Consider the following 13,772-nt stretch of genomic DNA (forward strand, 5'->3'; position numbering starts at 1 on the left):
CCAGTGGCCTCCTAATCATCCCCATATATATATATATATATATATACACTGATTGGCTTCATCACTCTGTCTCCTCTCCACCAGTAAGCTGGTGTGTGGTGAGCGTTCTGGCGCACTATGGCTGCCGTCGCATCATCCAAGTGGATGCTGCACATTGGTGGTGGTTGAGGAGATTCCCCCTTCCATGTGAAGCGCTTTGAGTGCCTAGAAAAGCGCTATATAAATGTAATGAATTATTATTATTATTATTAACATAGTTTTCAACATTGATAATAAGCACCAGCACCAATAATAACTGATCAGACTCTGAAGACTGCATGATGACTGCACAAATAATGAGATATGCAGGTATATATTCAAAAAGAAAACAGATGTTTTACATTATAATAATATTTCAATATTAATGTTTTACAGTATTTTAGATTAAATTAATGCAGGCTTAAGAGACTTAGAGACCTATTTCAAAAACATTACAACTTGTTTTGATCAATGGTGTAAATGTACAAAAAAGCACAAAGTGTTACTTATTTTATGAATATTAACTGAATTGTTACCTGTCAGTAAAACATTGACAATGCACTTATGATTTATATACAAAAGTTATTGTTTGTACATATTTCCATACTTGTATAATCGTATAAGACAAACAATTGGGCATGTTTAATGCGTCTATCGTGGTTATGATGTGAGAATGAGTTTCTGCCTTTACTTTCTTGAATTATTCAACAGTAATTATACTTGTATATATAGAGAGGGTATTTTTATATCTTAATAAAAAATTGCATCCATCAAAAAAAGAAATTATAAAATTACAGTTTCACAACCTAGTGAAATCAATACCTTCAATGCACTTTTGGGCTTATAGGCTGCCTACTTTATAGCCTAGACAGCAGTTTATTAGATTATGAGAGGTTTGGACTTTCATTTTTTTTGTTTCCTGAAGCAGGAGAGAAGCGAGTTTCCTGCTGGGCGTAGAGTTTGTACTTGTATTTTCGTGATAACGAACATAACTTCAAAGCGAGTGCAGTTGAAAGTCCAGTCTTGCGCATGCGCAGTAGCGCCTGATGGTATTTAAATATGGGGTGAAGATTCCAGCAGCTCCACAAACACACACGGTTCTTCTTCTCCTCATGATCAGTGTGTGTGTGTGAGTTACACATCACGATGAGCTGGGCCATCGCCCCTCTGGCTGTCGGGATCGCCACTCTCCTGCTCGTCCAGAGGAAGTTGTACCCGTACTTCTGGGAAGACTTGCTGTATTACGCGAGGGTGCGGCGCGTGGGGAAGGCGATGATGGCGAGGATGAAGCGCGGAGTTGTCACATATCTCCAGTGCTTTGAGCTTCAAGCCAGAAACATCCCCCAGAAAGCGTTCATCGTGTTCGAGGACCAGGTGCTCTCGTACAGGGACGCAGATGTGCGCAGTAACCGATTCGCGAACGTGTTGCGGTCTCACTGCGGGCTGAGACACGGGGATATCGTGGCGCTCCTCATGAACAACGAGCCGGACTTCATCTGCGTCTGGTTCGGGCTCTGCAAGCTGGGCTGTGAGGTCGCGTTTCTCAACTTTAACATCAAATCCCAGTCTCTGCAGCACTGTCTGCACAGCTGTGGTGCTAAAGCGCTCGTCGTCGGCTCAGGTAAGCGACGCGACGCGACGCTCGGGTGTAAGCGACATAACTGACTGTATAGGGAGCTCAGCACTATGTTATTATCACGCTATAACGGCAACATATATATATATAGAGAGAGAGACCTTTACCCCTCAGTCGTTTCCTTATTTCACTGGCCTTCTTCCCATCAAGCTGAAGTGAAGATGAACATGTTGATCCTGTGAGAAGGAGTGTGATGAGCACAGAGGTCCTTCACTACAGCTAGCCTTCATGCTAGTTCTTTTGGTTGCTTATTTTGTATTGTTTGATTTTAAAACAATCTACAAACAACAAGGAAAGTTTGACCAAAGAAATCTATGTTTTGACAAAGCCAAGCTTGACTGAACTTTGTTAAAAAACAAAACAAACCTAAACAAACTGAAGGCTGTTTAGGCTGGTATTGTTTTTTCTTTTCATTTTTTTCATTTTCCCTTTCAAAAGTAATCTGGCGTCTAGAAACTAGGCTGAATTATTCTGGGTGGTTGCTGGAGTATTGATTGGCAGTTATTAGAAGTACGGTGGCCGAGAGGTGCAAAACAAATTACAATTCAGAAAACAAAATAACAATTCAGAAAACACAACGACAATTCAGAAAACAAAATAACAATTCAGAAAAAACAACAACAATTCAGAAAACAAAATAACAATTCAGAAAACACAACGACAATTCAGAAAACAAAATAACAATTCAGAAAACACAACGACAATTCAGAAAACAAAATAACAATTCAGAAAACACAACAACAATTCAGAAAACACAACGACAATTTGAAAACACAACGACAATTCAGAAAACACAACGACAATTCAGAAAACAAAATAACAATTCAGAAAAAACAACAACAATTCAGAAAACACAACGACAATTCAGAAAACACAACGACAATTCAGAAAACACAACGACAATTCAGAAAACACAACGACAATTCAGAAAACACAACGAGAATTCAGAAAACACAACGACAATTCAGAAAACACAACGACAATTCAGAAAACACAACGACAATTCAGAAAACACAACGACAATTCAGAAAACACAACGACAATTCAGAAAACACAACGACAATTCATTCAAAACGGAAAAGGTAGGTATATTTTGAGAATGGCATACTTGTCGCTGATTGGACGAGACACTTGTCAATCAAGCCAGAACCGGAATCAAGCGATTACTGGAAGTACCGAGGGTAGAAAAGCGATTCGTTTTTACACTGAAATCTTCACGGTTACTTTTGTACATGGAGCTTTCTCTACCGTGAACGAGATTATAATGTTATTCCCCGATGCTGATGTACAGAGCAAACGTTCAATCTGAAGTAGTAGACGTATATTTCTCTCTGTTGTTTTGTTTCCTTAACTTTATATCTCGGCGCTGTGCTGCAGAATTGGGGATTCCCTCAATACGTCATTGTCCAGGATTGATCACCCTGCGGTCAGGACACTTAAAGTAACTCAATGGACAAAACACAGTACAATAAAAGACCTTTACCTCACACCTTATTGGGCATTTAGGCTATATTAATAGGCTACATGTAAGCAGATGGACCAGAATATGAACGTAACGCACAGCGTGCCGTACCATGCAGTGGAAAAGCCCAAAAGTTTCACGCTAAGTGATTCTGTGAAGTAGGATTGGCTAACGTTACTGGCATAAGCTGGCCTAGATATTCGTACATTTAGGGACCGTGACCGTCTCTAAAGTTACATATGACATTGGTACACACGTTTCTAACTTCAATCAATTAGACATTCTCTGCTTCAATAGCATTTTAATGACTTACAGTCATAAAACCATCTGTAAATTGTTCATGATGTAGATGTCAGGCATGATGCACACTTTTTAGATAGTTGATATTAAAATTAATATGAGCTCATGCGGTACTGAAAAAATATGTACACATGATTTGACAGTTTATTTGAGAAAAATACCAAAAACGAATCGCTTTTCTACCCTCGGTACTTCCAGTAATCGCTTGATTCCGGTTCTGGCTTGATTGACAGGTGTCTCGTCCAATCAGCGACAAGTATGCCATTCTCAAAATATACCTACCTTTTCCGTTTTGAATGAATTGTCGTTGTGTTTTCTGAATTGTTATTTTGTTTTCTGAATTGTCGTTGTGTTTTCTGAATTGTTATTTTGTTTTCTGAATTGTAATTTGTTTTGCACCTCTCGGCCACCGTATAGAAGGGACGACAAAACAAAAACAAATCCGGGTAGATTACTTACAAATTGTAAGTAATAAAGTAGTCCATTACATTCCACATTTAAAGTAATATAATCTGACTACTTTTTGATTACTTTTAGTTTATTTTTGACCTAACTCATTTATCACATAGATTTTTTTGAATAGGATATAATCTTGTACCATATTAATATAAAAATACAAAGATAAAGAAAATATATTCCATTCTTTATCAACGATATGTGTATTAAAGGGATACTTCACCTCTGGAAAGATGAATGTGTATTTAAAATGGGTCATTTATGTAGAAGAAATGTGAAATTATTTTTGAATTTGGAGCTTTCTAGACTGAGAAAAGCCAGAAAATGTATTTTTGGCTTATGTGGATGAAAGACAACAACTCCCAGAATGCACTTGCTTTGCTGCCCTAGCGGGCCACGCCTACTGGTAACAGAGCGCAGTAGTTAAACAACAAGTCTAGGCTACTAGTGAGTCTCCGTGATGAGTCTGCCCGAAAATGTGTTTCGAGATCGCCCAAAAGGATGAATGGTAACCCCTACTACTCAGCTTTCTCCTACTAAGTTACTCCGCTTTCTCCACAGAACAAGAGCCTGCTAGCTTAGCTTCCAAAAAAGATGGCTGACACTGTGTACATTCTGTGAGTGAGATCCAACCCTCTATGGGCGGGTTGAGAACATGCGGGACGGATCCTACTACTGACTGTAGCCCTACCCCCCTAACCTGTAATTTGAAAATACTACTTGTTTTTTACTAATACAAAGCTTAATGCTAAATCCTGAAGTATCCCTTTAAATATTACATTAGGTCTGGGTTTCCCAGACTGGGGTTTGTGAGTTTAATGAAAATCATTAAAAAAATCGAAATAAAACAATTATTAAAAATTATTTAAAAAAAATGATTGTATTTGTTTACCTGAATGTTATAGTCCAATAATAGAATAGAACTTCACGGTTCTCCAATATCAGTTAATGGTCACATAATGAACATATTGGAGAACCGTGAACTTCTATTCTATTATAGGACTTTATTTAATTATTGACCTAATAACTTCTCAATGGATACATAATCTCAGTGGATACTTCAAGTAAATATATTTGGTCAAAGACGTTCAGCTTGACAAAAAAATTGGGGGAATTGCATGTAAATATGAAATGATGTGAATTTGTACATTTGAATGTGTTTGGAAGACAAAAGCCTTCTGAAGACGGTAACACACAATGTCCTGATGTTGTCCCGTGCTTGCAGACCTGATGGCGTCTCTGGAGGAGGTGCTGCCGACGCTGATGGACTCTGGGATAGATGTGTGTGTGGCAGCAGAGAGATCCTCACTGAAGGACTCTGGGATAGATGTGTGTGTGGCAGCAGAGAGACCCTCACTGAAGAACATCAGGACTCTGCTGGACCAGCTGGACTCGGCCTCCCCAGAGAAGCCTGAGCTCGACGCTCCTCCACCAAACCTCATGGACAACTTCTTGTTCATCTTCACATCTGGCACTACAGGTGCAGTACACACAGAAAACACCAACAGCGGTTACTCTATTACAGTTCAGGACGGCAGACACGTCTCTAGCCCTTCATCAGCACTGGGGCACAGCCATGCCCACATCCATATTTTGATATTTTTAAAGGCAGTTAAGGATAGTCTTTGCCTGTAGTACAGAGCGACACATGCGATAAAGAAGACATTCACAAGTTTTCTTTCCTATGATGGATTGTAGGTAAATATCAACCTCATCCAGCGCTCTTTTTGTTTTCTGTCTTATAAAATATCTAATTATTATTTGAGTGTAAGATGTTCGTGTTCGTGAGCTGTCCTCATGGTCAAACAGAATCGCACACTATCTCAGACCTTTTTGCAAACCACTTTGGCAGAGAAGATGAGGGCGATTCCTCCGTGAATCTGGCATCGCTAACTCTGATTCTAAACAGCTGATAAAAAACACCGATTACATGATTGATTGCTGAAATATTATTAGAGGAAATGATTCTCTGAACGCTATATGACACACAGGCCTAGTTTCACAGACAGCTCTTCCATTAAGCCAGGATTAGGCCTTAGTTCACTATGACATTTAACCCTTGTACATCCTTATGGACATTTTTGTCTTTTTCATTTTTTATTTATTTATCATTTTGCCTATGTTAGAGATTGTATTTTTATTGGAATTTTACTATTTCACTGCCATTTCCTTTAATAAAACAATTTTACACTAGTACTAGGGGTGTAGCGATACCCTCATGTCACGATTCGATACATATCACGATACTGAACTCCCCGATACTGAACTCCCGACACTGAACTCCCGATACTGAACTCCCGATACTGAACTCCCGATACTGAACTCCCGATACTGAACTCCCGACACTGAACTCCCGACACTGAACTCCCGACACTGAACTCACTCCCGACACTGAACTCACTCCCGACACTGAACTCACTCCCGACACTGAACTCACTCCCGACACTGAACTCACTCCCGACACTGAACTCACTCCAGACACTGAACTCACTCCAGACACTGAACTCACTCCCGACACTGAACTCCCGACACTGAACTCCCGACACTGAACTCACTCCCGATACTGAACTCACTCACGATACTGAACTCCTGACACTGAACTCACTCCCGATACTGAACTCCCGACACTGAACTCCCGACACTGAACTCACTCCCGACACTGAACTCACTCCCGACACTGAACTCACTCCCGACACTGAACTCACTCCCGACACTGAACTCACTCCCGACACTGAACTCACTCCAGACACTGAACTCACTCCCGACACTGAACTCCCGACACTGAACTCCCGACACTGAACTCCCGACACTGAACTCACTCCCGATACTGAACTCACTCACGATACTGAACTCCTGACACTGAACTCACTCCCGATACTGAACTCCCGACACTGAACTCCCGATACTGAACTCCCGACACTGAACTCCCGACACTGAACTCCCGACACTGAACTCCCGATACTGAACTCCCGACACTGAACTCCCGACACTGAACTCCCGACACTGAACTCCCGACACTGAACTCCTGACACTGAACTCCCGACACTGAACTCCCGACACTGAACTCCCGATACTGAACTCCCGATACTGAACTCCCGACACTGAACTCCCGACACTGAACTCCCGATACTGAACTCCCGACACTGAACTCCCGACACTGAACTCCCGACACTGAACTCCCGACACTGAACTCCCGACACTGAACTCCCGACACTGAACTCCCGACACTGAACTCCCGACACTGAACTCCCGACACTGAACTCCCGACACTGAACTCACTCCCGACACTGAACTCACTCCCGACACTGAACTCACTCCCGACACTGAACTCACTCCCGACACTGAACTCACTCCCGACACTGAACTCACTCCCGACACTGAACTCACTCCCGATACTGAACTCCCGACACTGAACTCACTCCCGACACTGAACTCACTCCCGACACTGAACTCACTCCCGACACTGAACTCCCGATACTGAACTCACTCCCGATACTGAACTCCCGACACTGAACTCACTCCCGACACTGAACTCACTCCCGATACTGAACTCACTCCCGATACTGAACTCACTCCCGATACTGAACTCACTCCCGATACTGAATTCCCGATACTGAACTCCCGATACTGAACTCACTCCTCACTCCCGACACTGAACTCACTCCCGACACTGAACTCACTCCCGACACTGAACTCCCGAAACTGAACTCCCGATACTGAACTCCCGATACTGAACTCACTCCTCACTCCCGATACTGAACTCACTCCCGATACTGAACTCGCTCCCGATACTGAACTCGCTCCCGATACTGAACTCCCGATACTGAACTCCCGATACTGAACTCCCGATACTGAACTCCCGATACTGAACTCCCGATACTGAACTCCCGATACTGAACTCCCGATACTGAACTCCCGATACTGAACTCCCGATACTGAACTCCCGATACTGAACTCACTCCCGATACTGAACTCCCGACACTGAACTCCCGATACTGAACTCACTCCTCACTCCCGATACTGAACTCACTCCCGATACTGAACTCGCTCCCGATACTGAACTCCCGATACTGAACTCACTCCCGACACTGAACTCACTCCCGACACTGAACTCACTCCCGACACTGAACTCCCGATACTGAACTCCCGACACTGAACTCCCGACACTGAACTCCCGACACTGAACTCCCGACACTGAACTCCCGACACTGAACTCGCGACACTGAACTCGCGACACTGAACTCCCGACACTGAACTCCCGACACTGAACTCCCGACACTGAACTCACGATACTGAACTCACGATACTGAACTCACTCCCGATACTGAACTCCCTCCCGATACTGAACTCCCTCCCGATACTGAACTCACGATACTAAACTCACAATACAATATTATTGCGATACTCCAAGACATATGATAAAAGATTAACAATAAATGTACTGTTGATTAAAATGAATAGGCTGGACTTGGTGCTGAAACCCAAAGCACAGGACAATAGAGACACCAGAATAACAATATTCATGATTCTGAAGCTGAAAATACAGAATTATTTCAGATGAATATGCTTGTTTTCTGTCACTGGTTAGATATATTTATAATAATGTAGGACACTTTTTACTGATAACAGAAGATATCTGGTATTTTCAGGACCCACAAATATTTCCCCATTGCATTATTACTGTACAGTACTGACACTAAAACACGCACAGTAATTTTTATTTTGGGTGAACTGTCCACAATATTGTCACTATCCACGATACATATTGTTGCATTTTTGTATTGCGATATATTGTTACACCCCTACTAGGTACACAAAATAGATACACTCAGGACCATAAGGACAAAAATGTCCCCATTGAAACCCAAAGAATCTGCAGGACCTGGAGGATTTTTCTAAAGAACAATGGGCAGCTTCACTACTCACGACATAACAGGGACTCATGCACAGCTGTCAGAAGAACCAAAGGAATTAAATCAGAAATCAAGAAAAATGCTTCAGATCCTTCACTGTAAATGTATGAACAGCAATTTCTACCAGACCAGTCACGTGGCAATGACTATTCAATTCTGTTCTATTCTATTCTATTCTATTCTATTCTATACTGTTCTGTTCAACTCTACTCTATTATGTTCTACTCTACTCTACTCTGTTCTACTCTACTCTGTTCTACTCTACTCTGTTCTACTCTACTCTGTTCTACTCTGTTCTACTCTACTCTGTTCTACTAGAATCTGTTCTACTCTACTCTGTTCTACTCTACTCTGTTCTACTCCACTCTATTCTGTTCTACTCCACTCTATTCTGTTCTACTCTACTCTGTTCTACTCTACTCTGTTCTTCTCTACTCTGTTCTAATCTACTCTGTTCTACTCCACTCTATTCTGTTCTACTCTACTCTGTTCTACTCTACTCTGTTCTACTCCACTCTATTCTGTTCTACTCTACTCTGTTCTACTCTACTCTGTTCTACTCCACTCTATTCTGTTCTTCTCTACTCTGTTCTTCTCTACTCTGTTCTTCTCTACTCTGTTCTACTCTACTCTGTTCTACTCTACTCTGTTCTACTCCACTCTATTCTGTTCTTCTCTACTCTGTTCTTCTCTACTCTGTTCTACTCTACTCTGTTCTTCTCTACTCTGTTCTACTCCACTCTGTTCTACTCTACTCTGTTCTACTCTACTCTGTTCTACTCTACTCTGTTCTACTCTACTCTGTTCTACTCTACTCTGTTCTTCTCTACTCTGTTCTACTCTGTTCTACTCTACTCTGTTCTACTCTACTATGTTCTACTCCACTCTACTCTGTTCTTCTCTACTCTGTTCTACTCCACTCTACTCTGTTCTTCTCTACTCTGTTCTTCTCTACTCTGTTCTTCTCTACTCTGTTCTTCTCTACTCTGTTCTTCTCTACTCTGTTCTTCTCTACTCTGTTCTTCTGTTCTTCTCTACTCTGTTCTTCTCTACTCTGTTCTACTCCACTCTGTTCTACTCTACTCTGTTCTACTCTACTCTGTTCTACTCTACTCTGTTCTTCTCTACTCTGTTCTACTCTGTTCTACTCTGTTCTACTCTACTCTGTTCTACTCTACTATGTTCTACTCCACTCTACTCTGTTCTTCTCTACTCTGTTCTACTCCACTCTACTCTGTTCTTCTCTACTCTGTTCTTCTCTACTCTGTTCTTCTCTACTCTGTTCTACTCTACTCTGTTCTTTTCTACTCTGTTCTTCTCTACTCTGTTCTTCTCTACTCTGTTCTTCTCTACTCTGTTCTTCTCTACTCTGTTCTTCTCTACTCTGTTCTTCTGTTCTTCTCTACTCTGTTCTACTCTACTCTGTTCTACTCTACTCTGTTCTACTCTACTCTGTTCTACTCTACTCTGTTCTTCTCTACTCTGTTCTACTCTGTTCTACTCTGTTCTACTCTGTTCTACTCTACTCTGTTCTACTCTTCTATGTTCTACTCCACTCTACTCTGTTCTTCTCTACTCTGTTCTACTCCACTCTACTCTGTTCTTCTCTACTCTGTTCTTCTCTACTCTGTTCTTCTCTACTCTGTTCTACTCTACTCTGTTCTTCTCTACTCTGTTCAACTCTACTCTGTTCTTCTCTACTCTGTTCTACTCTACTTTGTTCTTTTCTACTCTGTTCTTCTCTACTCTGTTCAACTCTACTCTGTTCTTCTCTACTCTGTTCTTCTGTTCTTCTCTACTCTGTTCTTCTCTACTCTGTTCTTCTCTACTCTGTTCTTCTCTACTCTGTTCTTCTCTACTCTGTTCTACTCTACTCTGTTCTACTCTACTCTGTTCAACTCTACTCTGTTCTTCTCTACTCTGTTCTTCTCTACTCTGTTCTTCTCTACTCTGTTCTTCTGTTCTTCTCTACTCTGTTCTTCTCTACTCTGTTCTTCTCTACTCTGTTCTTCTCTACTCTGTTCTACTCTACTCTGTTCTACTCTACTCTGTTCAACTCTACCTGTTCTTCTCTACTCTGTTCTTCTCTACTCTGTTCTTCTCTACTCTGTTCTTCTCTACTCTGTTCTTCTGTTCTTCTCTACTCTGTTCTTCTCTACTCTGTTCTTCTCTACTCTGTTCTTCTCTACTCTGTTCTTCTCTACTCTGTTCTTCTCTACTCTGTTCTTCTCTACTCTGTTCTACTCTACTCTGTTCTACTCTACTCTGTTCTTCTCTACTCTGTTCTTCTCTACTCTGTTCTTCTCTACTCTGTTCTTCTCTACTCTGTTCTACTCTACTCTGTTCTTTTCTACTCTGTTCTTCTCTACTCTGTTCTTCTCTACTCTGTTCTTCTCTACTCTGTTCTTCCTTACTGTTCTTCTGTTCTTCTCTACTCTGTTCTTCTCTACTCTGTTCTTCTCTACTCTGTTCTTCTCTACTCTGTTCTTCTCTACTCTGTTCTTCTCTACTCTGTTCTACTCTACTCTGTTCTACTCTACTCTGTTCAACTCTACCTGTTCTTCTCTACTCTGTTCTTCTCTACTCTGTTCTTCTCTACTCTGTTCTACTCTACTCTGTTCTTCTCTACTCTGTTCTTCTCTACTCTGTTCTACTCTACTCTGTTCTACTCCACTCTGTTCTTCTCTACTCTGTTCTACTCTACTCTGTTCTACTCCACTCTGTTCTACTCCACTCTGTTCTACTCCACTCTGTTCTACTCCACTCTGTTCTACTCCACTCTGTTCTTCTCTTCTCTGTTCTACTCTACTCTGTTCTTCTCTACTCTGTTCTACTCTACTCTGTTCTACTCTACTCTGTTCTACTCGACTCTGTTCTTCTCTACTCTGTTCTACTCTACTCTGTTCTACTCTACTCTGTTCTACTCCACTCTGTTCTACTCCACTCTGTTCTTCTCTACTCTGTTCTACTCTACTCTGTTCTACTCTACTCTGTTCTACTCCACTCTGTTCTTCTCTACTCTGTTCTACTCCACTCTGTTCTTCTCTTCTCTGTTCTTCTCTTCTCTGTTCTACTCTACTCTGTTCTTCTCTACTCTGTTCTACTCTACTCTGTTCTACTCGACTCTGTTCTTCTCTACTCTGTTCTACTCTACTCTGTTCTACTCTACTCTGTTCTACTCCACTCTGTTCTACTCCACTCTGTTTTACTCCACTCTGTTCTACTCTACTCTGTTCTTCTCTACTCTGTTCTTCTCTACTCTGTTCTTCTCTACTCTGTTCTACTCTACTCTGTTCTACTCTACTCTGTTCTACTCTACTCTGTTCTTCTCTACTCTGTTCTACTCTACTCTGTTCTTCTCTACTCTGTTCTACTCCACTCTACTCTGTTCTTCTCTACTCTGTTCTTCTCTACTCTGTTCTTCTCTACTCTGTTCTACTCTACTCTGTTCTACTCTACTCTGTTCTTTTCTACTCTGTTCTTTTCTACTCTGTTCTTCTCTACTCTGTTCTTCTCTACTCTGTTCTTCTGTTCTTCTCTACTCTGTTCTTCTCTACTCTGTTCTTCTCTACTCTGTTCTTCTGTTCTTCTCTACTCTGTTCTACTCTACTCTGTTCTACTCTACTCTGTTCTACTCTACTCTGTTCAACTCTACCTGTTCTTCTCTACTCTGTTCTTTTCTACTCTGTTCTTCTCTACTCTGTTCTTCTCTACTCTGTTCTTCTCTACTCTGTTCTTCTCTACTCTGTTCTTCTCTACTCTGTTCTTCTCTACTCTGTTCTACTCTACTCTGTTCTTCTCTACTCTGTTCTTCTCTACTCTGTTCTTCTCTACTCTGTTCTACTCTACTCTGTTCTACTCCACTCTGTTCTACTCCACTCTGTTCTACTCCACTCTGTTCTACTCCACTCTGTTCTTCTCTTCTCTGTTCTACTCTACTCTGTTCTTCTCTACTCTGTTCTACTCTACTCTGTTCTACTCTACTCTGTTCTACTCGACTCTGTTCTTCTCTACTCTGTTCTACTCTACTCTGTTCTTCTCTACTCTGTTCTTCTCTACTCTGTTCTACTCTACTCTGTTCTACTCTACTCTGTTCTACTCGACTCTGTTCTTCTCTACTCTGTTCTACTCTACTCTACTCTTTTCTACTCCACTCTGTTCTTCTCTACTCTGTTCTACTCCACTCTGTTCTTCTCTTCTCTGTTCTACTCTACTCTGTTCTTCTCTACTCTGTTCTACTCTACTCTGTTCTACTCTACTCTGTTCTACTCTATTCTTCTCTACTCTGTTCTACTCTACTCTGTTCTACTCTACTCTGTTCTACTCTACTCTGTTCTACTCTACTCTGTTCTACTCTATTCTTCTCTACTCTGTTCTACTCGACTCTGTTCTACTCTACTCTGTTCTACTCTATTCTTCTCTACTCTGTTCTACTCTACTCTGTTCTACTCTACTCTGTTCTACTCTGTTCTTCTCTACTCTGTTCTACTCTACTCTGTTCTACTCGACTCTGGTCTACTCGACTCTGTTCTTCTCTACTCTGTTCTTCTCTACTCTGTTCTACTCCACTCTGTTCTTCTCTGGTCTACTCTACTCTGTTCTTCTCTTCTCTGTTCTACTCCACTCTGTTCTTCTCTTCTCTGTTCTACTCTACTCTGTTCTTCTCTACTCTGTTCTACTCTACTCTGTTCTTCTCTACTCTGTTCTACTCTACTCTGTTCTACTCTACTCTGTTCTACTCTACTCTGTTCTACTCCACTCTGTTCTACTCCACTCTGTTCTACTCTACTCTGTTCTACTCTACTCTGTTCTACTCTACTCTGTTCTACTCTACTCTGTTCTACTCTACTCTGTTCTACTCTACTCTGTTCTACTCTACTCTGTTCTACTCTACTCTGTTCTACTCTACTCTGTTCTACTCTACTCTGTTCTACTCGACTCTGGTCTACTCGACTCTGTTCTTCTCTACTCTATTCTGAGGTGTGGA

General features: G+C 41.5%; 1 protein-coding gene across 1 annotated transcript in view; it reads left to right on the forward strand.

Moving 5' to 3' along the window:
• The first annotated feature begins 1,049 nt into the window (after positions 1-1,049).
• LOC130099770 (long-chain fatty acid transport protein 6) overlaps positions 1,050-13,772 on the forward strand; it is a 32,792-nt gene continuing 20,069 nt past the window's right edge. The window contains exons 1-2 of the mRNA XM_056265577.1: positions 1,050-1,639; positions 5,098-5,352. Coding sequence (XP_056121552.1) covers positions 1,165-1,639; positions 5,098-5,352 — 730 coding nt within the window. The 5' untranslated portion in view covers positions 1,050-1,164. The remainder of the gene's footprint in view (positions 1,640-5,097; positions 5,353-13,772) is intronic.

The sequence above is a fragment of the Rhinichthys klamathensis genome, unplaced genomic scaffold (assembly GCF_029890125.1).
Source record: "Rhinichthys klamathensis goyatoka isolate OS25496 unplaced genomic scaffold, OSU_Roscu_1.1 h1tg000236l_1, whole genome shotgun sequence".
In the NCBI taxonomy this organism is placed as follows: Eukaryota; Metazoa; Chordata; class Actinopteri; order Cypriniformes; family Leuciscidae; genus Rhinichthys; species Rhinichthys klamathensis.